The 26,384-nt window shown below is 65.1% G+C and overlaps 15 protein-coding genes across 15 annotated transcripts; 5 read left to right on the top strand and 10 right to left on the bottom strand.

Annotated features, from left to right (window-relative positions):
• Positions 1 to 155: 155 nt before the first annotated feature.
• Positions 156 to 1,924, top strand: AMSG_03741 (exodeoxyribonuclease 1; the record flags this gene model as incomplete). Its single annotated transcript, XM_013904193.1, has 1 exon — positions 156 to 1,924. One exon carries the CDS (start codon positions 156 to 158, stop codon positions 1,887 to 1,889), a length of 1,734 nt encoding a protein of 577 aa, XP_013759647.1. The 3' UTR covers positions 1,890 to 1,924.
• A 49-nt stretch (positions 1,925 to 1,973) lies between these two features.
• On the top strand, positions 1,974 to 2,645 carry AMSG_03740 (uncharacterized protein). Its single transcript, XM_013904192.1, has one exon. It carries the CDS (start codon positions 1,988 to 1,990, stop codon positions 2,561 to 2,563), a length of 576 nt encoding a protein of 191 aa, XP_013759646.1. The 5' UTR covers positions 1,974 to 1,987; the 3' UTR covers positions 2,564 to 2,645.
• On the bottom strand, positions 2,630 to 4,314 carry AMSG_03739 (uncharacterized protein). Its single transcript, XM_013904191.1, has one exon. The coding sequence runs from the start codon at positions 4,251 to 4,253 to the stop codon at positions 2,640 to 2,642; it is 1,614 nt and encodes a 537-aa protein (XP_013759645.1). The 5' UTR covers positions 4,254 to 4,314; the 3' UTR covers positions 2,630 to 2,639.
• A 1,252-nt stretch (positions 4,315 to 5,566) lies between these two features.
• Positions 5,567 to 7,073, bottom strand: AMSG_03737 (uncharacterized protein; the record flags this gene model as incomplete). The annotated part of the gene is made up of 3 exons (XM_013904190.1): positions 5,567 to 6,355; positions 6,531 to 6,632; positions 7,050 to 7,073. 3 exons carry the CDS (start codon positions 7,071 to 7,073, stop codon positions 5,567 to 5,569), a joined length of 915 nt encoding a protein of 304 aa, XP_013759644.1.
• A 223-nt stretch (positions 7,074 to 7,296) lies between these two features.
• Positions 7,297 to 8,711, bottom strand: AMSG_03736 (alkane 1-monooxygenase; the record flags this gene model as incomplete). The annotated part of the gene is made up of 1 exon (XM_013904189.1): positions 7,297 to 8,711. The coding sequence occupies exon 1, from the start codon at positions 8,677 to 8,679 to the stop codon at positions 7,297 to 7,299; it is 1,383 nt and encodes a 460-aa protein (XP_013759643.1). The 5' UTR covers positions 8,680 to 8,711.
• A 98-nt stretch (positions 8,712 to 8,809) lies between these two features.
• On the bottom strand, positions 8,810 to 11,254 carry AMSG_03735 (polycystin-2). Its single transcript, XM_013904188.1, has one exon. The coding sequence runs from the start codon at positions 11,196 to 11,198 to the stop codon at positions 8,829 to 8,831; it is 2,370 nt and encodes a 789-aa protein (XP_013759642.1). The 5' UTR covers positions 11,199 to 11,254; the 3' UTR covers positions 8,810 to 8,828.
• A 176-nt stretch (positions 11,255 to 11,430) lies between these two features.
• Positions 11,431 to 13,883, bottom strand: AMSG_03734 (zinc phosphodiesterase ELAC protein 2; the record flags this gene model as incomplete). Its single annotated transcript, XM_013904187.1, has 1 exon — positions 11,431 to 13,883. The coding sequence occupies one exon, from the start codon at positions 13,881 to 13,883 to the stop codon at positions 11,448 to 11,450; it is 2,436 nt and encodes an 811-aa protein (XP_013759641.1). The 3' UTR covers positions 11,431 to 11,447.
• A 462-nt stretch (positions 13,884 to 14,345) lies between these two features.
• Positions 14,346 to 16,039, top strand: AMSG_03733 (uncharacterized protein). Its single transcript, XM_013904186.1, has 2 exons — positions 14,346 to 14,426; positions 14,646 to 16,039. Exons 1-2 carry the CDS (start codon positions 14,378 to 14,380, stop codon positions 15,944 to 15,946), a joined length of 1,350 nt encoding a protein of 449 aa, XP_013759640.1. The 5' UTR covers positions 14,346 to 14,377; the 3' UTR covers positions 15,947 to 16,039.
• A 200-nt stretch (positions 16,040 to 16,239) lies between these two features.
• On the bottom strand, positions 16,240 to 16,497 carry AMSG_03732 (hydrolase; the record flags this gene model as incomplete). Its single annotated transcript, XM_013904185.1, has 1 exon — positions 16,240 to 16,497. The coding sequence occupies one exon, from the start codon at positions 16,495 to 16,497 to the stop codon at positions 16,240 to 16,242; it is 258 nt and encodes an 85-aa protein (XP_013759639.1).
• Positions 16,498 to 16,512: 15 nt separating this feature from the next.
• On the bottom strand, positions 16,513 to 17,824 carry AMSG_03731 (strictosidine synthase; the record flags this gene model as incomplete). The annotated part of the gene is made up of 2 exons (XM_013904184.1): positions 16,513 to 17,660; positions 17,748 to 17,824. 2 exons carry the CDS (start codon positions 17,822 to 17,824, stop codon positions 16,583 to 16,585), a joined length of 1,155 nt encoding a protein of 384 aa, XP_013759638.1. The 3' UTR covers positions 16,513 to 16,582.
• Positions 17,825 to 18,027: 203 nt separating this feature from the next.
• AMSG_03730 (kinetochore protein Spc25) lies at positions 18,028 to 18,825 on the top strand. The gene has a single exon (XM_013904183.1). It carries the CDS (start codon positions 18,115 to 18,117, stop codon positions 18,787 to 18,789), a length of 675 nt encoding a protein of 224 aa, XP_013759637.1. The 5' UTR covers positions 18,028 to 18,114; the 3' UTR covers positions 18,790 to 18,825.
• Positions 18,800 to 20,570, bottom strand: AMSG_03729 (CAMK protein kinase). The gene has a single exon (XM_013904182.1). It carries the CDS (start codon positions 20,550 to 20,552, stop codon positions 18,840 to 18,842), a length of 1,713 nt encoding a protein of 570 aa, XP_013759636.1. The 5' UTR covers positions 20,553 to 20,570; the 3' UTR covers positions 18,800 to 18,839.
• A 382-nt stretch (positions 20,571 to 20,952) lies between these two features.
• On the top strand, positions 20,953 to 22,106 carry AMSG_03728 (uncharacterized protein; the record flags this gene model as incomplete). Its single annotated transcript, XM_013904181.1, has 2 exons — positions 20,953 to 20,958; positions 21,072 to 22,106. The coding sequence occupies 2 exons, from the start codon at positions 20,953 to 20,955 to the stop codon at positions 22,104 to 22,106; spliced, it is 1,041 nt and encodes a 346-aa protein (XP_013759635.1).
• Positions 22,107 to 22,135: 29 nt separating this feature from the next.
• Positions 22,136 to 23,689, bottom strand: AMSG_03727 (uncharacterized protein; the record flags this gene model as incomplete). The annotated part of the gene is made up of 2 exons (XM_013904180.1): positions 23,609 to 23,689; positions 22,136 to 23,248 (listed from the first exon to the last, which is right to left on the bottom strand). Exons 1-2 carry the CDS (start codon positions 23,666 to 23,668, stop codon positions 22,136 to 22,138), a joined length of 1,173 nt encoding a protein of 390 aa, XP_013759634.1. The 5' UTR covers positions 23,669 to 23,689.
• Positions 23,690 to 23,829: 140 nt separating this feature from the next.
• On the bottom strand, positions 23,830 to 26,192 carry AMSG_03726 (crooked neck). The gene has a single exon (XM_013904179.1). It carries the CDS (start codon positions 26,124 to 26,126, stop codon positions 23,865 to 23,867), a length of 2,262 nt encoding a protein of 753 aa, XP_013759633.1. The 5' UTR covers positions 26,127 to 26,192; the 3' UTR covers positions 23,830 to 23,864.
• Between the last annotated feature and the right edge of the window lie 192 nt (positions 26,193 to 26,384).

Here is a 26,384-nt window from a genome sequence, read left to right as displayed (position 1 = left end):
CCCGGCCCACCCTAAACCCTTCGCCCACCTTCCTACCGACCCTTTTTGTTCCGCCCCCCCCCCCCCCCCCCCCCCTCCCCTCGCCACCCCCACCTCCACACCGCACCCCCCCACCTCTCCACCCCCCTCCCTCCACCCCTCCACCCTCCCCCGTCATGGGTATTCCTGGCCTGCTCCAAGCCCTCCGCGGTGCAAGCACCGAGGTCCATGCCGCCCAGCTCGCCGGACTCACGGTGGGCGTCGATACATACTGCTGGCTGCATCGCGGCGGCTACGGCTGCGCTCGCAGGCTATGCCTCGGCGAGCCGACCGACATGTACGTCCGGTTTGTAGAGTTCCGGGTCGAGATGCTGCGGCATCATGGCGTGACGCCGGTGCTGGTATTTGACGGCGCCTCGCTGCCGTCCAAGGGTGCGACTGACGCCGGCCGCCGCACCCGTCGCGCCGCCATGCGTGCCAAGGGCGAGGCACTGCTCGCCGACGGCAACCACGCCAAGGCCGACTCGTGCTTCCAGAAGGCATTTGAGGTCACCGCCGAGATGGCTGCCGCCGTCATCTCGGCCATGCAGGCACAGGGCGTTGAGTGCATTGTCGCGCCGTACGAGGCCGACGCCCAGCTCGCATGGCTCGCCCGCAACGGCGTCGTCGACGCCGTCATCACCGAAGACTCGGACCTGCTGGTTTACGGCGTCGAGCGCGTCATCTTCAAGATGGACCGCCTCGGCGCCGGTGTCGAGATCAATGCCGCAAACCTGTCGGCCTCGTCGTCTCTCGATCTCCACGGCTGGAGCCACCATCAGTTCATGCACATGTGCATCCTCGCAGGCTGCGACTACTTGCCATCACCCACTAACGTCGGGCTCAAGACCGCGAACCGGCTCGTCAGTCAGTCCAAGTCGCTTCCAGATCTATTTGCTCGTCTCGTCACCTCGCGCACGCTTCCGCTCTCGTACATCACCGACTTTCTCCGGGCCAAGCTCACCTTTCGCCACCAAACTGTTTACGACACCCACGCCCGCTGCGCCGTCCCGCTCGAGCCATTTGACGTCGCCGAGCTGTCCGATCTGCCGTCATCAGCGCCGCCCATCCCGCTTCCGATCTCTACCTTTGTCGGGCCAATGCCGACCCAGCACGTGGCTCGCGCCATTGCCGCCGGCCTCCTCCACCCGGACACCCATGCCCCGCTGGTTCCGGCGCCGACCTCGCCCGCCGGCAGTGCTGCGCTCTTGCGCCCAGGCAAGCGCAAGCGCCCATCATCGGCGTCGGCCGGCCCGGCGCCCAACCCCGCCCCGTGGTCTCTCGCTCCGCGTCCGGCATCGACGCCGCTAGTCATCCGTGTCCCGTCATACTCGCGCTCCGGCTCGCTCGCCTCGCCGTCGGCCTCGTCGTCACCACTCGGCGCCCGCCCAGCTAACGTCTTTTCGCGCTCGTCTTCGTCAGCCTCACTCGTCCGCGTCCCATCTGGTGTCGCTTCTGCCCCCTTGCCCTCCCCTGCCAACACCGAGGGAACCCGCGGCGGCATCGCCTCGCCGCTCGCCCACACCGCGCTCCCGTTTCGTCCGCTGATCGCCACATCGCAGCGCCCGCTCAAGCGTCCGCGCCCCCTTGCCCGCCCGGCCGCCTCGCCTGCCGCTCACGCCAACCGCACTAGCAGCGATGAAGACGACGACGGCAGTGACAATGACAGCGATGATGAGAGCGGAGACGACGACGACGATGTCCATGACGATGATCATAGTGGTGCCGGCTCGCGTGCCTCGCCTACCGACACCAACGCCGAGAACGCCCGCCCGCAAGCCACCGTCCTCCCGTTTGCACGCACCCTCGCCGCCGGCTCCATCTTTGGCCCGCGGCGCAAGGCCTTCCGATATCCATCAAGTCGCGCGTAGCTTCTAGGTTGCAGGAGTAAATGAGTGAAGCCCGTAGCGGGATCGACCGGCGCGTGCGTGGCCAGGTCAGACCACCTCACCCTCGTCGACTGTGCAACATGGCCGCTGTCATGGAGGCATTCGAAGCACTCACCACGCCGCCCACCCTCTACTACGCAGCAGCTGCGGTGTGCGCCGGCATGCTCTTCCTCGTCCGCTTCCTCCTCGGCTCGCCGTCGGCCTCGTTCTCGATTTCCACGACCTTTTCTGGCCGACGCCCTCGCGAGGTCTTTGACATCCTCACCGACTTTGACCGCGCGCCGCAGCTCATGGAGAACTGCGTCCGCATGCGCAAGGTCTCTGACGGCCCTGTTGGCGTAGGCACCCGTCTGGAGGAGATCCGCAGTGTCAGTGGCGTCGAAGAGACCGTCGAGCTGGTCGTCGCGGCATGGGAGCCGCCGGCCATGTACGCCATCTACGCCGACACCATGGGCATCCGTGTCCAGTACACGTACTCGCTCGAAGATAACGGCTCTGGTGGTACCGTAGTCTCGTGCCTCTGCGAGGTCTCTACTACTGTCTATCTCAAGCGTTCGCTCATCCCGCTCGTCCTCTCCGCTATGCGCAAGGAGGACGGCGACCATCTCGACAAGATCGTCGCTCGTCTCGCCGACCTCGAGCGCAAGACAAAGTGAGCGGCGGCGCGCGCGGGGGCTAGCGACTTCGGCTGTAGCTACGGCAGGCATGTACACATATTGAACTTTTGGCCAGCTACGAGTCATCAGAGGCGGCGGCATCCGCGACGGCGGCGGCAGCCTCCGGTCCACGGTGGACGAGCTCATCGAGGAGGCGGACCCAGGTGTTGCGGACCTTGGTCTGGTGGCTCACCTGGGTCCGGATCTCCATGGTGAGTGCGGCACGAAAGTCGCGGATCCGCTCGCGCTCGACCCGCTTAAACTCCGACTCGAGCATGTCCGAGATGTCGTCAAAGGCGAGCTTGGCCTCATTGGCCGCAGCGCGCGCATGCTCGACAGCAGCCCGCTGCTCCGGCACGCGGTCGCCGTACTTTTCCGGCGCGGCGGCCATGCGGTTGAGCCGTGTCTGTGCTTGCTGATGTGCACGGATGGCCGACTGCCACCCGTTGTACGCCGCTGCCCGCGACGAGAGCGCAACCTTGGCCGCCTCGATCGTCCGCACGTACTCGCGGAGCGCGTCGACAAAGAACACAATCTCGTTGTTGGTCATCTCCTGGTACACCACGCACAGCCGCTCAGTCGAGTACCCAAACCGCATGAGGTCGTCTGACAAGCTACGCGCCGCGGAACTGGCCCCGAGCTCCTGCGCAGCACCGGCGACGACGTCAAAGGCGTCTGCCATCTGACGCCGCCGCTTGACGCAGCTTTCCAGCGCGTGGATGAGCTGGGCCAGCTGGGCCTCGCGCATAGCCAGCAGCGCAGTCTGCTGAGTAAAGACCGAGTCGGCCTCGCCCGGGATGGTCGTCGCCGGCGACACGCCTGACAGCGCCGACAGCGTCCGCCCAAAGCCGCGCATCGCCGCCACTAGATCGGCCTTCTTCGACTTGGTCGATGGCAGCGTGTCCGGATCGGCGAGGAAGCGCGCGAGGACAGACGAGGTCTTGATGTGTGCGTGACGTGTGAGCCGGACGAGGAACCGCTCCAGCTCGCGACGCCGATGCTCGATAAAATCGACGTGGAACCGCCCAAGGGCCACCTTTTCCGGCAGCGGCGGGACGATGATGCCCGGCTGGGTGGCCTGCAGCTGGTCGTGGAGCCAGAGAAAGTCGCGGTACCGCCGGATGACCGAGGTCACGCCGCCCTCGCTGCCCACATGAATCGCCGCCCGTGACTGCACCTTGTAAGAAACAAAGGCGTCGATGCCCGAGCCGTGCTTGACCGGATCTACCACCGCCACCACCATGGTCGCCGCATTGGCCGGCGCGCTCCCCAGCGCCATCGGTCCACCCACTTCCGCCTCGGCCCCGTTCTTCCCGCTCCCGTTGCTACCACCAGCTCCATCGCCTAGCAGCAGCGCATCGGTCAGCGCTGCCGCCGCTGCGATGGAAGCGTCGGCGTCAGGCGCTCCGCCACGCCGGTCGCCGCCGCCGACCCCGTCCTCGCCGTCGCCGTCATCCTCACCACGCCCGGCAGCCCCTCCTGCAGCAGCCCCCACCACCACCTCGGGCCCCGCCGCCGGGCGTGATGAGACAACCACCGCCGGTGCCGCCGTGTCCACCGGCTCGGCAAAGACGGCCGAGGCGTCCAGCGGTGCCGCCGAGTGGGGTGACCGGAGCAAGGAGGAGGAGAGTGCCGCAGAAGCAGTCGGCGTAGGCGCCATGGCCGACATGGCATCGTCGTCGTAGTCCATCCCCGTCTGTGTCTATATGTAGGTGGCTGACTGGCTGGCCTGGCTGGCTGGCTGGGTGGGGTGTATGCTGAGAGGGTGGCGTCGGCGTACGCCGCCGTACGCCCGACGCCAACCTCACGTCACCGCACCGTCTCCCGGCCTCGCTCATGCGCACGCTGCTGCCTGTTATCAAACCGGTCATCTCGCTCATTGTCCCGCCGAAGCATACGCCTGCTCGTTGTCGGATCTGGGCGGCAGATGATGGCGGCGGATGCTGGGCGACTCGTAGCTGTGGGATGTCCGCCGCTTGCGGAGCGGAACCCCGTCGAGCCCGAGATCCGAGTCGACGATGGCGGCGGTGATGTGTGGCGGGACGACCGGGTCGCGATCGTTGCTGGTAAGGACGTTGCCGCCAAGTGCGGTGCGGGCGGCAATGAGCTGTGATGATGGTGCGGCAGAAAGCTGGGCCAGGGCGGCGCGGGCGGCGCAGACGGCGGCAGCAGGTTGAGGAACGGTGGCCGCGAGCATGGGGTCGATGGCCGCGGGCTCGAGGACAAACGACGCCTCCCACTGGCGGAGGACGGTGAGCCAGGCGCGCCGTGGGTGTGGGCCGCCACGGGCGCGTACCACTTGTGGCAGTGCGGGGCCCAGCGCTTGTGCTAGCGCTCGCGCTAGGCGTGCTGAGCCGGATCCGGTTGTCATCACCTCGTCGACGACCGCCGCGGCCTCGGGCCCGGTCGCCGGCCCCAACAGTTGGAGCACGGCGTCGGCGACCACCGCAGGCTGCGCTGCCGCAAGCTCGAGCGCGGTTGCAAGCGCCACTAGCTTGCTGCGGTCGCAGCGGTGCCGCAACGCCGCCGAGAGCGTTTCAGCAAGTTCGGCAGCGGTAGGCGCAGCAGGCGAGGAGGAGGAGGAGGACAACGACGATGACGATGGCGACGATGATGATGATGATGATGATGATGATGACGGGTTCGATAACAGAGCCGAGGACGGCGAGGGCGGCGGTGAGGGCGTAGATGCCGGGGGGGGAGTCGGTGGGGCCGGTTGCGCGGAAGTCGGTGGGGCGGGCATGGGCTTGGTGGATGTCGATGCGGCCGGGAGCGAGAGGCGGGCATGCAGGGCGGCGCGGCGGGCGGAGGCAGCAGCAGCAGCATCAGCGGTGGCCTTGGCAGCAGCATCGGCGGCAGCCTTGGCGCGGGCATCGGCGGTGGCGGCAGCGGCAAAGACGGATGTGCGGCGGCGGCGCGATCGTCCGCGCATGTGGCGGCAGTAGCGGGGGCGGCGGGCGAGAGCAGAGTTTGCATTTACGGGTTGCTCAGGGGAAAACAGAGTTAGAAGACAAAGTACTTGTCATCGGCATGGCCAAGAGTCTTGACGTGCGGGGCGACAGCGTACTTCTCCATGGGCGGCGGACCACAGAAGAGGATGAGGGTCTCGTCCGAAGCCTCGGGCATGTGCTCGCGGAGCATGTCTTCCGAGACAAAGCCGGACGAGTACTGCCAGCCGTCGGTGGGGCGGTCGACGGTGTACCACAGGTGGAACTTCTCCGGGTTGCGGGCAGCCTCCTCCTCGAGCTCCTCGCGGAGGAGGATGTCGTCCTCGGTCTGGTTGGCAAAAAGAAGCCAGACCTCGGTGTTGTCGAGCGGATCCTTGCGCATGGCGCGGATGATCTGCAGCATCGGCGTGATGCCGGTGCCGCCGGCCACCATGCCAACCTTGTTGGCCGTCACCATCTTGGCCGGCTGGCCCATCTTGGCCTGGATGGCAAAGGTGCCACGGCCCTTGTAGTCGAGCTTGCCCTTGGGTCCGCGCACGTCAATGGTGTCGCCGAGCGCCAGCGACTCGAGGTGCTGCGACATCTTGCCGCCCTCGGGGAACTTGGGATGCACGTTGGCAAAGTAGACCTTGATCACAAAGTCGACGTAGCCAACATCGTCGTCCGACGACGTCGGCGTGTACGACCGCGCCACAAGCTTGCCCTCGTCAGAGGTGTACGAGAGCGAGACGTGCTGGCCAATCGGGAGACCCAGCACATCATCCTCGTTCGGGAGACCGAACCGGAACAGCCGCGTGTCGTGCGACAGCTCCACCTTCTTGATCAGCGGCAGCGCGATCTTACGCTACAACACACACACACACACACACACACACACACACACACACACACACACACACACACACACACACGCGCGCGCGCGCGCGTACATACACAGTGGGTATCAGTCCATGCCGCCTTGCAACCCACCCCCACCACCGCCCACGCCCTCCCTACCCCTACCCCTCCTCTTCCCGTACCTTGGGGTCAAGCGCGACACGGCGGCGACGGCGCATGCGGCCGAGGAAGTAGACGGCAGCCGTGAGGAGAACACTGGCGCCGATGCAGAGGCCCATGTTGGCCTGGTCTCCCCCCAAACGCGCCACGGCGGGGAGGGAGCGGGCGAACACCGCCAGACGCAAGCCACGACCATACGCCATGCGCATAAACACACAAACACACACACATACACACAAACACACACACGCACACGCACATGTGTAAGTGTCTGACACACACTCTCCTCCCTCCCCCTCCCTCCCCCCCCCCCCCCCCCCCCTTCCCCTTCCCCCCCTGCTTCCTTCGGTTGCGCGCGCCAAGAAACCTCACCGCAGTGGATCCCACACGCCCGAGCCAGGCCAAGTCAGCCCAGCCAAGCCAGCCACCACGCCCTTGCCCACCCCCTTCCTCTGCCACCACACAAGCACACACACTCCCATCTTTTCCCTCCTCCGTCCGCCTCCCCGACTATCCACCCTCTGCCACTCCCTGCCACCTACCTTGACAAAGTCGTTGAGCGGCATGGTTGCGCAGTTGAGTGGTACTTTTTCCCGCCCCTCCTTCCTCCAAACGCAACATCGTCTCCTCGCCTGGGCCAGCCGGGCCGGGCCGATGATGGGCATCGCACAGGAAGTTGTGCTTGGGGATAATTATCACAAATCATCAAGTGCGTACAAGCAAGCGCACAAACACACACAGACACACACACACACTCTCTCTCTCTCCTGCATCGTCAGGCTGTAAGAGTCAGAGCAGATTGCGCTCGCGGAGCGCATCGACGCGCGGCCGCATGACCGCAAACCACAGCGGCGGGACGAGGGCGAGAAGCATCATGCCGGCGTATCCGGTGGGCATTTGCGGAGCCTCATAGTCGTCGTAAGAGTGGAGTATCTGGTAGCGATCGCCAGCCTTGGCGTGGTGGTGCGAGTGCCGCTGGAGATTGAGGAGGAAGAGGTCAGTGATGCACGCGGTCGAGTTCCACGAGTGAATGGGGGTGACCGGCTCGAACTCACCCTCGTACTTGTCCGACGGCTTGCGGGCAAGACCAAAATGCTCGATGTAATTGACGATTTCGAGGAGGAGGATGGCGACGGCCGACTGCCCGAAAAACATGCCGAGGCCGAGAGCGCCAAAGATGGCCCAGGCGCAGGCGGCCATGCCAGCCGAGACGGCCAGGAGCGAGTAGACCTCGTTCGAGAGCGACAGAACCGGAACGCCGGCTTTGACGCACCGCGCTGCCGCGATGTGGCATGCCGAGCGGAACGAGCCGACGAGCGTGCGCGGAAGAAAGGCGTAGAGCGACTCAGAGTAGCGCGCCGACGCCGGGTCGTGCGGCGTGGAGACGTGCCGGTGATGGCCGTACAGGTGCTCGACGTAGAACGAGCCGTAGCAGACCGAGGCGAGAAGGATGCGGCCAAGTCCCTTCTCGAGCTTGGTCGGCTTGTGGATGAGCTCGTGCGCAAAGTTGATGCCGAGGCCGCCGGTCGAGATCCCGATCGACGCCGTGAGGAGCGCAAGCTGTGAGCGGGAGAGGCCCCACGCCGAGGCCACGTACATGCCCCACACAATGTGTGCGAGCTGGAGCGGGACCCAGATCCAGGTGATGTACCGGAACGAGCGCATGCTGCGGAGCTGATTCTCCTCCTCGCGGGTGAGGTCAAAGTGGTTCTTGGGCGAGACAAGCTCCAGCGCCGGAATGACACCAAAGACTTGCAGGACGACCATGTGGTAGCATCCCAGGTGCGCAAAGTACATGGTTACGAGCGGGACAGTAAAGGCGAGCGTGTAGGGGTAGGCGTATGCCGGATCGTAGGTGAAGAGCGAGGCTGAGACCCAGGTGATGAGGACGGCCCGGAAGACGCTGCGTGGGATGAAGGCCTCGAGCAGGCTCGCCTCATCCGACGTCGGCGCCAGCGCGTCCGTCACCACTGTCAGCGCCAGAAAGGTGGCCACAATCACCGTCCGATGCACCATCGGGTGCTGTGAGCCCCAGAACCCGCGGCGCAATGCCGTCCTGGCCGCCAAGCCCGCCTGCTTGGTCTCGGCCGCCGCCGACGACGACCCGTTGGCGGACGGGGCCGACGGCGACGACGCGGGACGTCGCCGGTAAACGATGGGAGACTCGGGCATGGAAGCTACACGATTAGGTGGAGTGGTGGGGGGGGGGGGAGGGGGGGGGGAGGGGGAGGGCTGGGTGTGCGAGTGGTGAGGGTGTGCCGCAGGTTGTTCGTTCGCAGAGGTGGTGGTGGAGCCGTGTGGCAGGCAGGCGTGTATGTTCATTACTGCATGGTTGACGACGGACGAGCATGGGCAGGACGGGCGTCAGCCAGCTGGGAGAGGTTGACCGAGGCGGTGCGGCGGCGACGGCGAGCGCGGGCCTGCTGGGCTGTGATGGAGCGCAAAAAGTCGAGGGCGACGTCAAGCTTGCCGTGGAGCGAGGCGACGAGGGTCTCGAGCGACTCGACGCGGGTACCCAGTTCGTCGCGGTCATCGTCGGCGGCTGCGAGAGCGCGGAGGCGCATGGCGGTGTGCGCGGATGGCGGCGGGAGGTCCGAGTCGTCGGCGGCGCCGTCTGTGGCGAGGTCCTGACAGATGGCCGAGTAGCGGGCACGCTCCTCCTCGAGGCGGGCCATGATGGCAGCCTGCTCTTCCAGATCGAGCTGACCGTCCTGGTCGGCGTCGTACATTGCGAAGAGGTCGTCGACGTTGTCGACGCCGAGGTACTGGGCCATGTCCTGCTGCTGAGCGAGGAGGGCCTGGGCCTCGGACCGGTCGATCTTGTCGTCGTTGTTGGTGTCTGCGGCGAGGACGCCACGCTGGGCGCGCTCGATCTCCTTCTGCTTGCGGAGCGCCTCGCGCCAGGACTTGACCTTAGCCGGCATGTGGCCAGCGGCGTAGTCCTTGAGCGAGGTCATCCACAGGGCGTGCGGGTTGGGCCGGTTCTCGTACTTGTCCTGCACGCGGCCGTAGGCGTCGTCGATGACGGAAATGTAGACCGACATGAGGATAAAGACAAAGAGGATGACAAAGGCGAGGTAGAAGATCGGGCCCATGAGCCGGTTGTTGGCCCACAGCGACTCAAAGTCGAGCTCGCCGAGCAGGCCGCGGACCATGGTGAGGAGCGAAAAGGTGAAGGTGCGGTAGCTGTCGACGTCGGTGCCAAACGACTGGTTGCCGAAAAAGGCAAAGCCGAGGAGGAGGAACATGACCATGACGGTGAGGGCGGCGATGCCGAGGACCGCCCGCTTGATGGTCTTGGTGATGATGAGGGCCGATTTTGAGAACCGAGCATACTTGAGAACCTTGAAGAAGAGGAGAAAACCGTTGAGCGAGAGGATGTTGAACTCGGCCGACGAGAGGGTGACCAGGTTGGTAAAGTTGTAGTACCGCAAGCTGCCCTCAAAGTTGGTCAGCTGGAGCTTGTTGAACTCGACAGTGATGATGATGCGGAAGACAAAGAGAGTGATGAAGAGGAGCAGGTTGACAATGTCGAAAAAGTTCCATCCGTCCGAGAGGTACCCGATGCCCTTTTGCTTCATCTCAAACAGCTCTTGCAACACATAAAAGAGGACAAATGCCGCAACAGTGAGCTCGAGGAAGATCTGGAACCGGCCAGAGGCCGTCGGCGGGTAGCGGTAGAAGCGAATGACCCGGAAGACTGACGACGGTACGACGCCACCCGACGGAAGAAACTCAAACACCATCTGACCGACAAAGAACATGTTGATGTTGGCGTTGTACGTCGAAAAGTCGACGACAACCACCCGGGTCTGCACATCGAGCCAGTTGTTGGTCTGCAGAAACGCCATCTTGCTCGCGTCGCTGCTCGTCCCGTTAAAGTACTCGACAAAGCCGCCACCGTCGTACCGGGTGATCCGGCCAAGCACCTCAAAGCCGCCGACCTCGCTCTCGGAGGCGTACCGGAATGGTGCCGTGCCGGCCGAGAACGTCTCGCGGCTCTCGTACTGCTCCTTGTACGGCGCAAGGCAGCCTTGCACGGCAAACGACGACTTGAAGGCGCCGAGCAGCGGGCACTTGCCCGGCTTAACTCGCAGCTGTCGCAGTCGCGCCATGCCGATGAGCCTGTTGACGCCGTAAATGTACCCGTCGGGCCCGTTGGACCCGTTGTCGGCCAGCCCGGCCAGGAATGGCCCATTGAGGTACTGCCACACCTCCTCGATGGTGGCGCAGTCGTAGAAGTTCTTGAGGATGTGCGACGACGAGACCGGAAACTCCTCTTCCAGGAACAGATCCTTCATCAGCGCGTTGTAGTGGTACGAGTACGTGGAGTTCCGCGCGCCGTACGCCATGAGGCAGAACGCCACCAAGAACAGGATGTAGAGCACAACCTCCAGCGAGGCCATCACCACGTCCCGCGCCCGCAGAACGTACCCGGTCACCTGCTGCGTCCGCGTCTGTCCGCCCTCCACGTCGTTGCTCTTGCTTGCTTCCCCAGCCTCATCTCGGGCACCGGCCCCGTGCTCACCGCCACCACCGTTCACAGGTTCCAGCGGAATGGCAACCTCGTTGGCGATGGGCGGCAGCTCCTCAGGCTCGTCGAGGCGAATAGTCTCTCCGCTCTTGGTCGCCGGCTTGGTTCCTCCATTCGCCGACGACGCTGACGCTGTCGAAGACGACGATGACGACATGTTGCTGCTGGGGTGTTCTTGCTTCGCCGACCTGCAGTCTTGTGTGGGGAGGGAGGGAGGGGGTAGGGGGTGGGGGTGGTGGGGGTGGGGTGTGTATGTGTATGTGGGTGTGCGAGTTGCGGAGGGTGACGGGGGGTGGCTGGCTGTCGCCATGAATAAGAATTGTTGGTGAGCGGCGAGGTGGCGGAGGTGGCGGGCGGCGGGCGGTGGGCGGCTAGAGGGGGGGGGGGGAGGGGGGATCCTTGCGTTTTATGCCTCGTCATCGTCATCGGGCTCGTCGAATAGCGCCTGGAGAGCAGGGACTAGCGAGGCTGCGAGCGGGACGTCGGCGGGAGTGATGGTCATGTAGTCAAAGGCGAGGGCGGTGCGGGCGGCGTAGGCGCCGACGTCCATGACCGGGATCTTGGGGTAGCGCTGCGAAAAGTGGTTGAGGAGAACGGTTGTGGCGCCCATGTCGGCGCCGACGCCAGCGGCCTCGCCAGTTGTTGCATGCTTCTTGGCCACAGCCTCGTGGGCGAGCTCGTCTTCGAACGTTGCCTCGTGGATGAGAACGGTGGCGTCGGTGCCGACGGCGGCGAGGAGCGGCGACGGGCGGCAGTCACCGGAGAAAACCACGCTCCACCCGGCCTCGCTGCGGACGACCGCGCCGTACGACCGGAAGCAGTGGTCAACTGGCACAGCGGCGAGCGAGGCGATGCCGACAGCGGCCAGCGCGTCACCGAGCGGCGCGGCCTCGGGATCGTCCATCGCCGGCGTGGCCCCGGCGCGCGTCACTCGGCAGTGCCAAGAGTCGACAAAGGTGTACGCCATGCCCTCCAAGCACGCAATCTCGGCCAGCCACAGGCCGAGCGCCGCCGGGCCGATCACCACTGTCGGCGGGAGGCCAAGCGCGGTCCGCCGCGCAAGAACAGAGACGAGCCCTAGGTGGTGGTCGGCGTGGATGTGCGAGACAAAGACAAAGGCAAGGCTCGCAAGAACCTCGTCGGCGCCGTCTGGCCCGTACCGCCGCCGCAGCTGCCCGACCGAGCCCTCACCGCAGTCGAGAAGAAAGGCGTATGGAGGCCGCGTGTCGTCGGTCACGTGGATGAGCGTGCCCGAGACGTTGCGGTACTTGGACGGGAGCGCGGCGCCGGTGCCGAGGAAGAGGACCTGCAGCGGCTCCGGCGCCACCGTCTCGGCTGGCGTCTCTGGTGGCGGCACGCTGGCAAGCGTTATGGCAACATTGGCAGCAATGGCCTCCTCGTCGATAAGCGCCGGCTGGGTGCCAGCCACCCAGCCCAGCTTCTTGGGCGGTGAGAGGAGATAGGTGTCGAGCATGTCACCACGCTTGGCAGCAATCGGGAGGTCGTCCGGTAGTTGCGCGCCGCCGGCGACGCACCGCCACGGCTTGGGGTAGAGTGAGGCCTCGAGCGCGTGCAGCTTGAGCGCCGCCCGTGTCGCAGCCGTGAACATGTACCGGTTCGACGCGTAGCCGCCATCAAGCACCATGTGCTCGACGCCTTCGCCGAGACTCTGCGCCCAGCTCAGATACTCGGGCGACTCAAAGACCGCCGGCGGCGTGAGATGGACGATGAGCGCGAGCTTCTGGACGCCTGCAAGCGAGGCGCGAAGCGTTGTCGAGCGCGTTACCGCGTCCACATACCCCGCGTTCGGGCACGGAATGACGGCCACTGCCGGTCCGGGCGTTGGCGGGCCCATGACCTGGTGTGGCTGGACTACGCCGCCCGACTCGAGCACCACCGGCTGGCCGTGCTGCAGCTGCTTGTACAGCGGACCAGGCGGGACGCCGAGCTCGCGAGCAGCCTTGGCATTGAACTTACCGACCATTGGCGGGAGCTCGACGACGTAGGCCGCGGCGGCGTCGACAAGCGGAACCCTCGCCTCCGAGTCGAACGGCCGCAGGAACCGGGTCGACGGATCGGCCTCAACCGCGGCAATGACCTCGTCAGGTATGGTATACGGCTGGGGGCGGGCGTTGGTCTCGCCTGCGTCGGTAGTGAGGAGCTTGGACCGCTTTGCGTCGTCGTCATTGCCCGCCGAGGCCGCGCTCCCGTCAGCCGGGCCGACCGACTCACGCTCCATGCGCTTGCGCTTGCCGCGGCATGAGGCCGCGCGGATGTTGATCCGCCCCGTCGACGGGATCTCGACATCTGCCGGGGCGCCTGCCGGCACAAGCGCCACCGCCGTCATCCGCATGATGGGCCGGTTGGCAGACGATGGATCGCCGGCCGGAATGTCGACCACCAGCGGAGCATTGCAGCCGACTGTCGCTACCGCAATGTCCAGATCGTTGCGCTGGAGGAAGAACCGTGTGGCATCGAGCCAGTGCTCGGTATACAGCGGGCCGGTGAGGTTGATGGCAGTCAGCCCGGTGTCGGCCAGCGTGAGCAGCATGCCGGGCAAGCCGCCCGTCGCCGCCCACCGCAGCGAGGTCAGCGCCACATGGGTGAAGCGCTTGACACGGATCTTGTGGTTCATACACAGCCGCTGCGTCCCCTCGCCGCAGTTGAACAGAATGCCTGCAGAGCCAAACGAGAGCGCCACCGACGGCGGCGCATCGACCGCCCCGGTCCCCACCACCTTGACCTCCACCAGGCCATACGGCGCCACGGTCTCCAGCCTGCTCCCAGCCTGCTCCATCTCCATCGGCACGCTAGCACTCGCTCCAACGTCTGCCATCGCCATCTTGCTCGAGTAAGAGTGGAAGAGTGGTGTGCTGAGGTGTTGTCGCCAAAGGCTATGGCGTGGCGGGGTGGGGGGGGACTGGGGGAGGGGGGGGGGGAGCAGCGGGAGAGGATGGGCTGCTCCCGCCGAGCTCCAATGGCTTCGATGGGCATTCCGATGCAGATCTGTTGCAACATGGAGGTGATTCGATTGTGCGGGGCATGTGGGGAAAGGGGGGGGGGGGGGGGGGGGGTCAACCCATGATCGATGCAGCCGTTGTGCGTGCGTGTATGTGCGCGGGTGTGTATGTGTGTGTCTGTGATTCCGTCCGACTCACGCTCGGACTCCAAAGTGGGTGGCTGGCTGTGGCAGCGGAGAGGGAGACGGCAGGCTCCACCCGACCCGCTTGCCCGCTTGTCCACCCACTCGCACACCCCGCACACCCACCCACCTGTCGAGCACTGCTCAGGGAGAGCAGCAGGCGCAGAGCGGGCGCACGTAGGCAGAGAGGCAACATGGCGCTCGACAAGGCCGCCCTGCTCACCTCGGTCAATCGGTTTGGCAGTGACGACGAATCAGGCCGGCCGATGGGCACAGGCGGGACTGGAGCTGGAGCTGGGACTGGAGCTGGGGCTGGAGATGGAGCTGAGAGGAGAAGGGGAGGGAAAGGGGCGGCGGTGCCGTCTGTGCCACAACCGTATGCGCGGCACAAGTTTTACGCCGCGATCGGGCTGCTACAGCCGCCGCCACCGACGATTGCGCCCACGACGTCGCTGTGGCTAGTGGGCGAGGTCGAGTCGGTGGCCGACGTCTCCGAGTGCGGCGAGTCACATCCGCTGTTGGCGTCCGATCTGGTGGACGGCGAGTCAACCATTGTCGAGTCGGTGGTTGTTCTTGCCAACACCTGCATCGGCGCAGGCGTCCTCGCGGTGCCGTACGCGCTCTCGGTGACGGGCGTTGCTCTCGGCCTCGCGCTCCTCGTCGCGGTCGCGCTCCTCTCCATGTTTTCGTTCTATCTTCTGGCAGAGACCCGCCGGCTCTCGGGGCAACGGTCGTACGAAGACATTGCAGCGTTCTACTTTGGACAGGCTGGGCGGCGGGTGGTCCAGGCCTCGCTGGTCCTCCTCCTCATCGGAGCCACCATCATCTACGCCATCCTCATGTCGGACTCGCTCCACCCGGTAGTCTCGCAGTACGCACCAGCTTCGCCTTGGCTCTCGCGCGACTGGCTCTCGGTCTATGCGGTGGCGCTCATCTATCCGCTGACGCTCGCGCAAGACCTGCGGTTCCTACGGCACACCTCGATGGCTGCGCTCGGCTGCCTCATCTATCTCCTCATCGCACTCTGCGTCCGACTCTTTCAGTCGGTGAGTACGCTCCGTGTCGAGTCGGGCACTGACCCGTCGCCAGATCCGCACATCATCCGCCTCCGCTACGCCATTGTCTCGTCCAAGTTCTTCCTCGCCCTCCCCATCATTGCCGTTGCCTTCAATGGCCAGTTCAACGCCGTGCGTGTCGCAAACGAGTTGCGCAACCCGACAAAGTCGCGCGTCTTGGCTGTCTCTACCGGCGCCGTCTCGGTCTGCCTCGTCTTCTACATCCTCTTTGGCCTCGTCGGCATCTACTCGTTCGGCGTAGCGACCAAGGGAGACGTCCTGCTCAACTTTCGCAGCGACGACGTTCTGGTCAACGTTGGTCGCGTCGCGCTCTTTCTCGTTCTCGCCTTTTCCTACCCGCTCTTCTTCCTCCCGCTCCGCGAGACCATCGCGCTCATTCTCGCGCCCATTGTCGACATCCGCTCGCGCGGCCTCCCCGCTCGCATTGCCCTCACCACGGCCCTCAACGCCATCGCCCTCATCACCTCGATGCTTGTGCCGAATCTGCCCGGCATGCTCGACGTGGTCGGCGCCACCTGTGGCATGGGCATCGCCTTTATCCTCCCGGGCATGTTTGGCTACAAGGCCAACTACTCGCGGCCGGGCAAGCAGATTGCTTGCGTTGCCCTCGCCGTCATCGGCGTCGTCTGTGGCATCATCTCCACCGTCGTCACCATTGCCACCTGGGACGAAATCGGGTCTTCGTAGAAGCCTCCTCCCTTGTCTTCCCCGCCCGCCCGCTCGCAGCAAGCGCCCATAGTTGTCATGCGTCCGCAGACGGGATGGCGCCGAAAAAGGATTATCTGTGGTGCGGCTCCTTGCCAAGGGCTCGAGTGATGAAGAAGCAGCTGCAGCTGTACAGGAGCAGGCAAGGTTTGGAGCGGGTGGCGACGGGGTGAGCAGTGAGGTGACATCGAGCACGGCATCGAGCACGGCGGCGAGCAGTAGCTCTCCAAGCTAGTCCAGCAGCCCGGTTGCCGAGCACATCATGCAGATGACGGCTAAAGTGGCGGGTGTATGACGCGCGGGCCATCTGCGGCGGTGGGCGGGCGGACGTGTGCGACAGCAGTCTCATCGCAGGTGCCGTGGGTGGCATAGTTGGCGCGGGCGGCGGCGAGCGAGACCGAGTTGGCGCCGGCCTCGTGGACGTTGGCAGCCTGGAACCCATCGTCCTCCCAGAAGCAGACCGGACAGAGGGCGTAGGTACCCGGCGGTGGGTCAGGCAGAGTGCGGTAGCCGCAGCAGAGGCAAGGGTGCATGACGCAGGTGGCAGGGAGGGGTGTGTGTGTGTGTATCGATGGGTTCGGCTGTGTTCGGGGCGCGGGGGGCGAAACGGGCGTGTGCTCAGACGCCACGGCAGAGGATAATGCCATCGCCTTTGAGGTTGCCGATGAGAAGGCGGTCGACGGCCATGGCGTGGATGCCAGTGACCATGGGGACGACTTCGCCAGAGGGATCGTGGAGGGTGCGGACGACGGCGCCAGTGGGATCAATCTGGATGGCCATGCCGTGCTTGCGCGGCTTGGGCACCATCCAGCGGGGGAGGAGCGAGAAAACCGACTTGACTGGTGCGTAAGGGTGCACTAGCTCGAGGAACTTGGAGCGCGGGGCGGCAATGCTGATCCAAAACGTCTCTTTGAAGGCCGAGACGCCGTCAGGGTAGCCAGGCAGGTTGTCGATGAGAACCTCGACGTCGCCGCGGCGGTCCGAGGTGAGCCAGACCCGCGAGACGCGGGCGGCAAAGGTCTCCGCGACAACGACAAAAGTCTTGTCCTCAGAGAGAGCCACGCCGTTGGCAAAGTAGAGGCCGTCCGCGAGGACTTCGACCGAGCGATTGGCCGGATGATAGGCGAGGAGGCGGCCGGTGTGGCCGGCCTCGAGCGCGTCCTTGACCGAGGCCTCAAAGGTCTCAAACGAGTTGTCCGCGTTGCGCCACGGTGCGATGGTCGATGCGTCGGAAAAGTAGATGGTGCCAGAGTCGGCGTCGACGTCGACGTCGTCGGCGTAGAGGATTGGGTCGGTACCTTCAGGATCGACGCTCGCAGCGAGGAGTGTGACGATGCCGGTCTCCTCGCTCACGCTGAACAAGCCGCGGGCCGCATCGGCAACCACGACGCCGAGCTCGGGGTGGAGTGCAAGGCCGAGCGGGCGGCCGCCGAGGTAGGCGAGCGGGTGGGCGGTGAGAAGGGCGGTGCCGGCGTCGACGTCGCCATCGACGTCGATACGAGCAACAACGCCTGCACTGGTGGCAGTGTACCACGAGAGGCCGTCGGGCGAAGCAATGGCGGTCTCTGCACCTGCAAGGTCAAAGGGATGGGCGAGCGTGACGTCGACGCACAGATCAGTGAGCACGGTGTTGAGCGCGTACGGCCCGTCGAGAGCCGGAGGCGGTTTGGGGTAGAACGGCACGATGAGCAGTGGGCTGGGGACGGCGGGGAAGAGGAGGTGAGTGGCGAGGTGAGGGGGAGGGGGAGAAGGAGGCCACAGGCAGCGCAGGGAGGCGGTGTACCGGTGGGGGACGGTCCGTGCGGCGAGTGCGGCGAGGATAGCGATGACCACGACGAGCAGCGAGGTGGAGGGCGACATGGTAGGGGATAGAGGTGTATGTCGGGGGGTGCCTCAGGCAGGGGCCCCGAGCGGGGGCTGGCTGGGCCTGACAGGCGCATGGGGTGACGGGAGGGGGGGGGGGGGGGGGGGGGGGGAGGGCACTCGCCAAACAGTTTGAAATTTTCGGCGGACACAGGGAATGGCGCGAAGGCCGGCAGACAGAGTCAACCGCAGGCAAGGGACGCACACTCAACCCTCCCCCACAACCACACAGCCGCACAGCCACAGATAACCCGATACAGAGACTAGCCGCATACAGCAGTGACAGCATGTGGACGGTGAAGCACGAGTCGTTCCAGGAGGACCTTATGGCCGCACGGCGGATGCTGGAAAAGTACGAGCGCGGGCAGATGCGGTCGGCGGCGCAGCTGCAGACCTCGCTGGCGTCGGCCATCGACGACCACACCCACTCGGTGGCGCAGCTGGCTGAGGTGCGCAAGCAAGTGGACTCCAAGGCCCAGTCGTCAGTGGCCAAAAAGGCCTCGCTGCAGAACGAGCTCTCCGAGCGCAAGGCTGCCGCCGAGCAGGCCGCCGCCGCCGTCGCCGCCCTCGACGCCAAGGAGAACCAGTACCAGGCTTCGCTGGCGACTGAGAAGGAGAATGTGGCACAGATCTCCATGGCACTTGCAGAGGCTGAGGTCTCGCACTGCTCGCGGGCATCCGAGCTCGAGAAGGGCATTGCCTTCTACCGCTCCCGCCTCGGCATGCGCTTCGAGTCGCTCTCGGACCAGTCGCTGCGGTTCATTTTCACATCGATCGACCCGCTCAACTACGATCGCGAGTTCTTTTTTGCCCTCAAGGTCAACTCTGCTTCGCAGTATGTGCTTTGCGAGTGCGTGCCGCCTGTTCCGGGCACAGATGCGCTGCTCGCCAAGCTCAACAGCTCGAACAACCTCCGCGCTTTTTTTAAGGGCATGCGGATTCTGTTCCGCGGCTCCATCTGAGGCGCTCCTTGCTGCTCCGTAAACTGTACTCAATCCAGCTCGCTTGCGTGTTACGTCCGTGCCCGTGTAGACAACTTTGACTGAGCGAAAAGATACACTCGTCCGCGCTGCCTTGTCTGCAGCGTGCCGTCCTTGAGCAGCTGCTTCAGCGTTCGCCGCACGGTGCACGCCACGTGGGCTGCATCAGGCACATCAAAGTTGGCTGTGACGGTGGCGGCAATGTCGTCCACTGTTGATCCCTTCGGCTCTGCCAGCACACCGAGCGCGTAGACAACCATTTCGGTGTAACGTCGCCGCGCCAGCCGCTGCCCCGGCAAGGACTCGCCAATCTCAGCCATGAGCTGAAACGCAGAAGCGGGCAGCCACGACAGCGGGCCTTCCGCATCCAGCTCTCTAGTGGTGTCGTTGTCGAGTGCGATGGCGGTCGCAGTGGGCGCACTGAGCTGTGACGATGGCGGAGGCGGCGCGCCGCTACCGCTCTGCAACCACGGGTGGGCGCGAGCTTGCTCAGCGGTCAGTCGCGCTTTCGGGTCAACCTGCAGCAGCGCCGCAATGAGGTCCTTGGCATCCGACGAGATAGAGCCCCACATCGCGTCGTCGAGCGAGTACATGCCCTTGCAGATAGTTTCCTGGATCGGTGTTTCACCCTGCTCGGAGAACGGCATGTAGCCCGAGAGCATGACGTAGAGGATTACGCCAAGCGACCAGATGTCGACCGCAGAGGTGTATCCACAGGACCCTTGCTCGAACACCTCGGGTGCAGTGTACGCGAGCGTGCCACAAAGGGTGCCCATGAACGACGAGTCGGAGACAATGCGCGAGAGGCCAAAGTCAGATATCTTGATATCCAGCGAGTTGGACGTGGCTATGAGCACGTTTTCGGGCTTGAGGTCGCGATGGACAATGCCAGACTCGTGCAGGTGGGCAACGGCATCGACGAGCTGGGCAAAGACATGGCGGGCCTCGTCTTCGCTCAACAATCCGCGTGCCATGATGGTATCCAGCAGCTCACCGCCGGTAGCAAGCTCAAGGATGAGAATGAGGTTGGTCGGGGACGAGTACACGTCCTGGATCCCAATGACGTTGGGGTGTGTTACGGACTTGAGGATGTTGACCTCGTCCATGAGGGCGCCGTCGCGGACCGTGGACCGCAACGCCTTGCGCTTGTTCACGATCTTAGCCGCAAACAGCTTGGCGTCGGTCCTACGGCTCGCTAGGCACACTCGCGCAAATGCACCCACGCCCAGCTCCTTGTCGAGCCAGTACGCGTCCTCAAACGTCGGCTGGTCCAACGCCCCGACGGCGGACGAGCCGATGAGCGTAGCCTTGCGGATTTCTGCATCGACGGCGGACTCATGCGCCTCTGCGGTCTGAAAGACATAAGAGATGGCCCTGGAACCAGGCTGCCGCTCCAGCAGTGTCACCGTGTCGTTTGATGCCAGCATCTTCGACTGGCCACGCCCGACCTTGTGGCTGTTGATAAAAGTGCCGTTTGAAGATAAATCGTGGAGCTCAAAGACACGCCGGCCGGCGCTGTAGTAGGTGGTGATGCGACAGTGATGCGATGAAATCTGGCCCACGCCGGCATACACCACATCGTTTGTGGCAGCACGGCCAAATGTTATCTCGTCCTGCGCCAGCTTCACCATGGGCCACTCCGAGCAGGGGAGCAGCCGACCCCACACAGACCGTTCCCTAGCACCTCCTTCAAAGTCACACTCAAACTCGACATCCAGGCTCTGTGTCGGGGCATCTGCCGCCATGTTGGGGTAGATAGAGTCAGTGAGAGAAGTGTGTCTGTGTGAGAGGGTGTATGAGAAGGCAATGGTAGTCGTTGCCCTGGTTGTGTCGTCCGGCCAACTGTCCAACCGTCACGGCGTTGGGGGCACACATTTCCGCTTTCCGCCGGCCGCCGCCGTTGGCCGCGCAGCAAGTCGCCCAACGAATGAACCGCCATGGCAACCGCCACGGCAACCGCCACTGCCACTGCCACGGCAGCCGCACCACTGCCACCGCCACCACCGCCAGCACTATCACTGCAACTACGGCTGGAGAGAAAGCCACCGGTCTCCCTCCCTCCCTCCCCTCATCCCTACTCTCCCCATCACACACCGAGCTCCTTTCCGCAGCACCTCTGTGCAAGCCACACGGTAGGGTTTGATCATGGATGTACGCTCCGTCACCGTCCGGGCCATGGCCTCGCCCCCCCCCCCCCCTCCTCCTCCCCCTCACACACACACACACACACACACACACACACACACACACACACACACACACAGCCGGCAGTCACTAGGGTTACAGGCTCCATAACGGCGCTGCGCAACGAGAACGCTTACCTGCAGGTGCAGGGCCGAACACTGGCGGAGGACAATGCGGCGCTGAAGAGCAAGCTGACGGCGGCCAACGGGCGGGTGGCCCAGGCCGAGTCCGAAGTCGCACATCGCAACAGCCTACTGGTCGAGGCTCGCAACGCTCTGGAGACTGCTGCTCGGAGCAACGCCGAGCTGGAGGCCCAGGTCGATGATCTGCAGCAGCGGCTGAACGAGGCGCTGCGCGAGGCGCGCCGGGCCCAGGATGCAGGCAGCGCCAGCGCCCGTGCCTGCGATGAGGCTGAGGCAAGGCTGGCCGACGCCCATCGCGCCCGCGAGGCCCAAGACGGGCTTGTCGCCTCGCTCACCGCGCGGGTCGACGAACTGACGGCGTCAAACCTTTGGTACGAGGGTAAGATCGTGTCGCTGGAGGAGCGGCTCAAGGCGAGGGACGAGCGTCTGCTGCTGACCCGCGACTCGCTGCTCGAGGCGCGGATGGGCGAGGAGAAGGCACTCAAGGAGGTGGGGTGTCTCAAGGATGATCTCGCCGATGCCGAGCGCAACGTCGAGGCGCTGCTCGACTCGCTCAAGAACGCCGAGACCGAGGCTGCCGACGCCAACAACCGCGCATCACGGCTGCGTGAGGCGCTCGACCGCGCGCAGGACATCATGGTCGACGACACGTACGCGCACGTCCGCGCGCTGGAAGACCGTGACGCCGAGCTTGACGAGCTCATCCGGCGGGTGGAGAGCTCCGACGCCCGCGCCGCCGCCGCCGAAGCCCGCGCCGCCGCTACCGAGGCTGCCAACGCGCAACTGTCAGCGTCGCTGGCGGCGGCTACCGACGACGCGGCAGCGGCGGCAGCGGCGGTTGAAGCGCTGCGTGGGCAGCTTGCGGCGTCGGAGGCGGCGTCGGCGTCGGCGCGTGCGGAGGTCGGCGCCATCATGGGCGCTATCACCGCCGTCATGACCGAGGAGTCGTCTCCGGAGCGGGCCAAGGCATAGCATAGCATAGCATAGCATAACACAATACTTTACATGACAGAGCAGCCTGCGTCGTCACCGGCCGGCGCCGCGCCGCCGTGCGAGTGGCCATGGTCGCCGCCGCCGTGCGAGTGCGAGTGACCATGGTCTCCGCCGCCGTGCGAGTGCGAGTGGCCGTGGTCGTGCCCGCCACCGTGCGAGTGCGAGTGGCCGTGGTCGTGCCCGCCACCGTGCGAGTGCGAGTGGCCGTGGTTATGCCCTCCACCGCCGTGGCCGTGGCACGGCTGCCCGCCGTGCGAGTGGCCGTGCCCACCGCCGCGCATCGGCGGCATCTTGCCGGAGCGGAGCGCGTCGGCGGTCGCCTTGATATTGGCCACCATCGGGTGCTCGTCGCCGAGCTTGCCCTGCATGACGCCGTGCAGCTGGTCGAGCACCTCGGCAGCCTCGGCGGTCTTGCCGGTCGAGGCAAGGAACGAGACGAGGACCTGCGAGACTTGCATGATCTTGGGCGACTCGAGCGCAGCGTACATGTCGACCGCGAGGCGAAGCGTGGCAATGGTCTCGTCAATCTGGCCGACTTGCCGGAAGTACATGGCCTTGTTGGTGAGCGCCTCGGCAACCTCGTCCGACTCGTCGCCGTACGCCGACTTGCAGTACTCGATGGCTTCGTCCATCAGCTGGGCAACGGTTTCGTCGGCAGGGTTCGAGTTGAGGCGGACCATGGCGAGCGTGGCGTAGATCTGGTCGAGCTCGACCTGCTGCTCGAGCGCAAGCGGCTCTTGCTCGTCCTTGGCCATCGTCAGCAGCGTCTCGGCCTCGTCAAACGCACCCTTGGCGAGCATGACGCGGGCCATCGGCAGGTATGACACGTGCGGCACGGTGGCCATCTCGTCCTCCATGGCCCGGGCGCGGAGGAGAATCTCCTCAGACTCCTCCACCTTGCGCTGGGTGATTTTGAGGAACGCCTGGTCCACCAGGCACACCACATAACGATCGACCATCTGCGTGCCCTCAGCAGCCTCGATCGCAGTCATCGCCGTCGTCAGAAACTGGCAAGCCTTGTCTGGCTCGCTCTGCTCGTAATGGACAGAGAGCGACCGCGCCACCTTTTCCGCCGCAGCATGCTCGCCCCCGGCGACCAGGGCCGCAAGGTGCTCCTCGGCCTGCCGTCACCGATGCCACCGACATACCCCCCCCCACCACACACACACATATGCATGCACACACACACACACATATGCATGCACACACACACACACACACACACACACACACACACACACACACATATGCATGCACACACACACACATACACACACACACACACCATCCACTTGCATGAGTCCTCCCCCCCCCCTTCCCCTCCCCCCCCCTCCCCCCCCTCCCCCCCCCCTTCCGCTCCATACTCGCCCATCATTCCAACCTATGCACCCTCACCCTCACCCTCACCTTCACCCTCACCCTCACCCTCACCCTCACCCTCAACCTCACCCTCACCCTCACCATCCTCCTCCTGCACTTACCGTAGCGGCCTCGGCGTCAGTAGTGTAGGTGTGAAGTTCAGATGGTGCGTCGGCAGACATGGTGGGGGTCTGGCGTGAGGTGGTGGGGATAGGTGGGAGTGGGTGGTGGGTGGGGCGCGACGGGGTGGAGGGGGGAGGGAGGGGGAGGGAGGTGAGCTGGAATACTGCTGCTGATCATAGTGACCAGGGGAGGGGGGGGGGGGGGGGGAGGAGAGGGGGAGGGGGGAGAGAGTCTGGTTTCGATGGATCATTGGTATTACGCTGATGGGCCGAGAGGGGCAGACGGGGCGGGCTCGGCAACTCCAGGGGCCCCACCAGCGGCGGCACCACCACCAGCGACACCACCAACAGCGGCACCACCACCAGCAGCGGGACTAGCATGCTGCGACTGGGCCTGGGCGGCATTCTGCATGGCCCACTGGCGGGCCTTCTCGAGAAACTTGAGGTTGGCCTGCGAGCGATCGACGGTGTCGGCCCAGATGTAGTCGTAGTACTCCTCCCAGCCGAGCTCGTTGCCTTCGGCATCGCGGACCATGCGACGCTTCTTGACCCGCTGCGGCATCTGGTCGGTGACGGCTTTGGCCTCCGCCTGCGAGCCGTGCTCGAGCTCGAGGGCGTGCCAGGCCTTGAGTGCAGTGAGGCGCTGGTCGGGCAGGTTGTGGACGCGGGTGTGGTCGACAGCCCGGGTGTAAACGGCCCGGGCGTCGCTGATGGCGCCGAGCGAAGCAAGGTACTTGGCATAGGTGACAAAGACCTTGACATGCTTGGTGCGGGTGAGCAGGCGCTCGAAGAGTTGGATGGCCTTGGCCTGCTCGTCCTCGGCAATCTCAAAGTCGATGTACGCTTTCCAGAGAACTTCAGGCATGTCGAGGAGCGGCTGCTCGATGGCGAGCTCGTAGAGGCCGCGGGCGCGCTCGGGCTCGAGAAGCGAGGCCTCAAACGACGCGTACTTGATCCAGGCCTCGACGGCCTCGGGCTCAAACTCGAGGTACTTGTTGTACAGCGAGCGCGCAGCGTCAAAGTTGAGCAGGTCGTACTCGAGCTGGATGTAGTAGTCAAAAAGCGCGTGCGAGGGCGCAGCGCCGATTCCGTGACCGAGGATCTTGCGCGCCCGCCCCAGATCCTTGGCACGAACGTAAACGCCAGCAGCGAGCATGTACAGCCGCTCCACAAGGGCAAGACCGGGCTTAAAGAGGCCGAGTGCGAGCTCGTAGATGACGCCGGCCCGCGCAACATCGCCGGCGGTGAGCTCCTCGTACAGCGCGTAGTTAATGAACAGATAGCCGTACGACTCGAGCACGTTGGTCTGCGCGAGAGTGAGGCCCTGCGGCCGAGTCTTCAGCAGCTCGTCCGGCTTGGCGCCAATAGCGCGCTCGTAGACTTCGCGGACGGCGGCCGGATCGCCGTGGCCCTCCTCCACCCGCACATACTCGAACCACAGGTCGTAGTCGGTCGGGTCCTCGGCGAGCGCAGCGTCGTACGCCTCGCGCTGCTGAGTAATGAGGACCGACTCGATGCCGCCCTTGGTCCCGTGCCGCTTCTCAAAGGCGAGAAAGGCGTCCTCAAGGCCGCCAGCAGCCGACGCCGGCACGGTGTCGAGCGCGTACTTGTAGATGACCCGCGCCCGCTCGTACTCTTTGACGCGCTCCTCAAACTTGGCAAAGGCCACAAAGAGCTTGCGCGCCACGGCGGCGTCGCCGAGCGCACCCGACGCCTCGAGTGCCGCCATCGCCCGCTCGTACACGTCGCGAGCACGCGCCACCTCACCAAGCGTCTCTTCAAAGCGCGCAGCCTTGAGCCAGGCCGTCGCGGCGCCGGCATGATCGCGGGCAGCCTCGAGCCGGATGACGTAGTCGGCGTAGATGGCGCGGACCCGATCCCACTCCTCGTACCGCTTCTCAAAGTTGATGTACGTGTGCCAGGCCTGCTTGCCCGGGTTCCACTCCATCCACTTGGCATACACAGTCCTTGCGCCAGCAATGTTGCCAACCATCTCCTCCATGGCCGCAAACTTGAACCAGAACGCGTCGTGGCGCGGAAGATGGGTGACGGCGCGAACCAACACGTTGCGGGCCGAGTTGATGTGGCCGGCCCGCATCTCCATGTCTGCGTACTTTGTCCACAGCGTGGCGTCTCGATAGTTGGCCGCCACGCCACGCTCAAAGATCGACCGCGCCCGCTCAAACTCGCCCACAGACTCCTCCCAGGCCGCATAGCGGATGTAGTTTGAAGCCCGCTTGCGACGGAACCCGATGTACTCTTCAAACTTGGACCGCTTCTCGGCCATGTACATCTCCACCTCGGCCTTGTCAGCAAACACATCCGTCGGCTTGCGGACCTCAGCCTGGCCCTGCTGGTCCAGCGCCTCTTGCAGGATCTGCTCCACCGTGATCTGCACCTGCGCTGCTGCCCGGTTACGGACCTCGGATGAGCCAGCCTTGCGCAGATGCGTCGGCTGCAGCTGCGCCAGCACGTCGAGCGCCGAGCCCGCCGCCTTGTTCTGGGTGGGGGTGGACATTGTGGTGCGGAGGGAAGAGGGAGGGAGAGGGAGGGGGTAGGTGGGATAGGTTGGGATGAGAGGGGGGGCGGGGGGGGGAGGGGGAGGGGGGGTGCGGTAGCTGGGTGGCTTGGCGAACTGGGTGAGGAGGAGGAGGAGGAGGAGTGGGTGGGGTGATGGTTGGGTGGCCCGCCCGCCCGCCGCTCGCCACCAGCCGATGATGTGAGTTGGTGGGTTTGGGTGGCAACCGGCAACCGGCGGGTGGGCGGCGGGCGGCGG

The sequence above is a fragment of the Thecamonas trahens genome (assembly GCF_000142905.1).
Source record: "Thecamonas trahens ATCC 50062 unplaced genomic scaffold supercont1.14, whole genome shotgun sequence".
Taxonomy (NCBI): Eukaryota; order Apusomonadida; family Apusomonadidae; genus Thecamonas; species Thecamonas trahens.
The sequence above is the reverse complement of the archived record's forward strand: the minus strand, read 5'-3'. Positions and strand labels throughout refer to the sequence as shown.

Coding starts and splice junctions, on each gene's coding strand:
- AMSG_03733 (XM_013904186.1), top strand. CDS start 14,378: ATGGCGCTCGACAAGGCCGCCCTGCTCACCTCGGTCAATCGGTTTGGC. Junction 14,427..14,645: donor CTCGGTCAATCGGTTTGGCA/GTGACGACGAAT, acceptor CGCTGTGGCTAG/TGGGCGAGGTCGAGTCGGTG.
- AMSG_03740 (XM_013904192.1), top strand. CDS start 1,988: ATGGCCGCTGTCATGGAGGCATTCGAAGCACTCACCACGCCGCCCACC.
- AMSG_03735 (XM_013904188.1), bottom strand. CDS start 11,198: ATGTCGTCATCGTCGTCTTCGACAGCGTCAGCGTCGTCGGCGAATGGA.
- AMSG_03730 (XM_013904183.1), top strand. CDS start 18,115: ATGTGGACGGTGAAGCACGAGTCGTTCCAGGAGGACCTTATGGCCGCA.
- AMSG_03726 (XM_013904179.1), bottom strand. CDS start 26,126: ATGTCCACCCCCACCCAGAACAAGGCGGCGGGCTCGGCGCTCGACGTG.
- AMSG_03739 (XM_013904191.1), bottom strand. CDS start 4,253: ATGGACTACGACGACGATGCCATGTCGGCCATGGCGCCTACGCCGACT.
- AMSG_03729 (XM_013904182.1), bottom strand. CDS start 20,552: ATGGCGGCAGATGCCCCGACACAGAGCCTGGATGTCGAGTTTGAGTGT.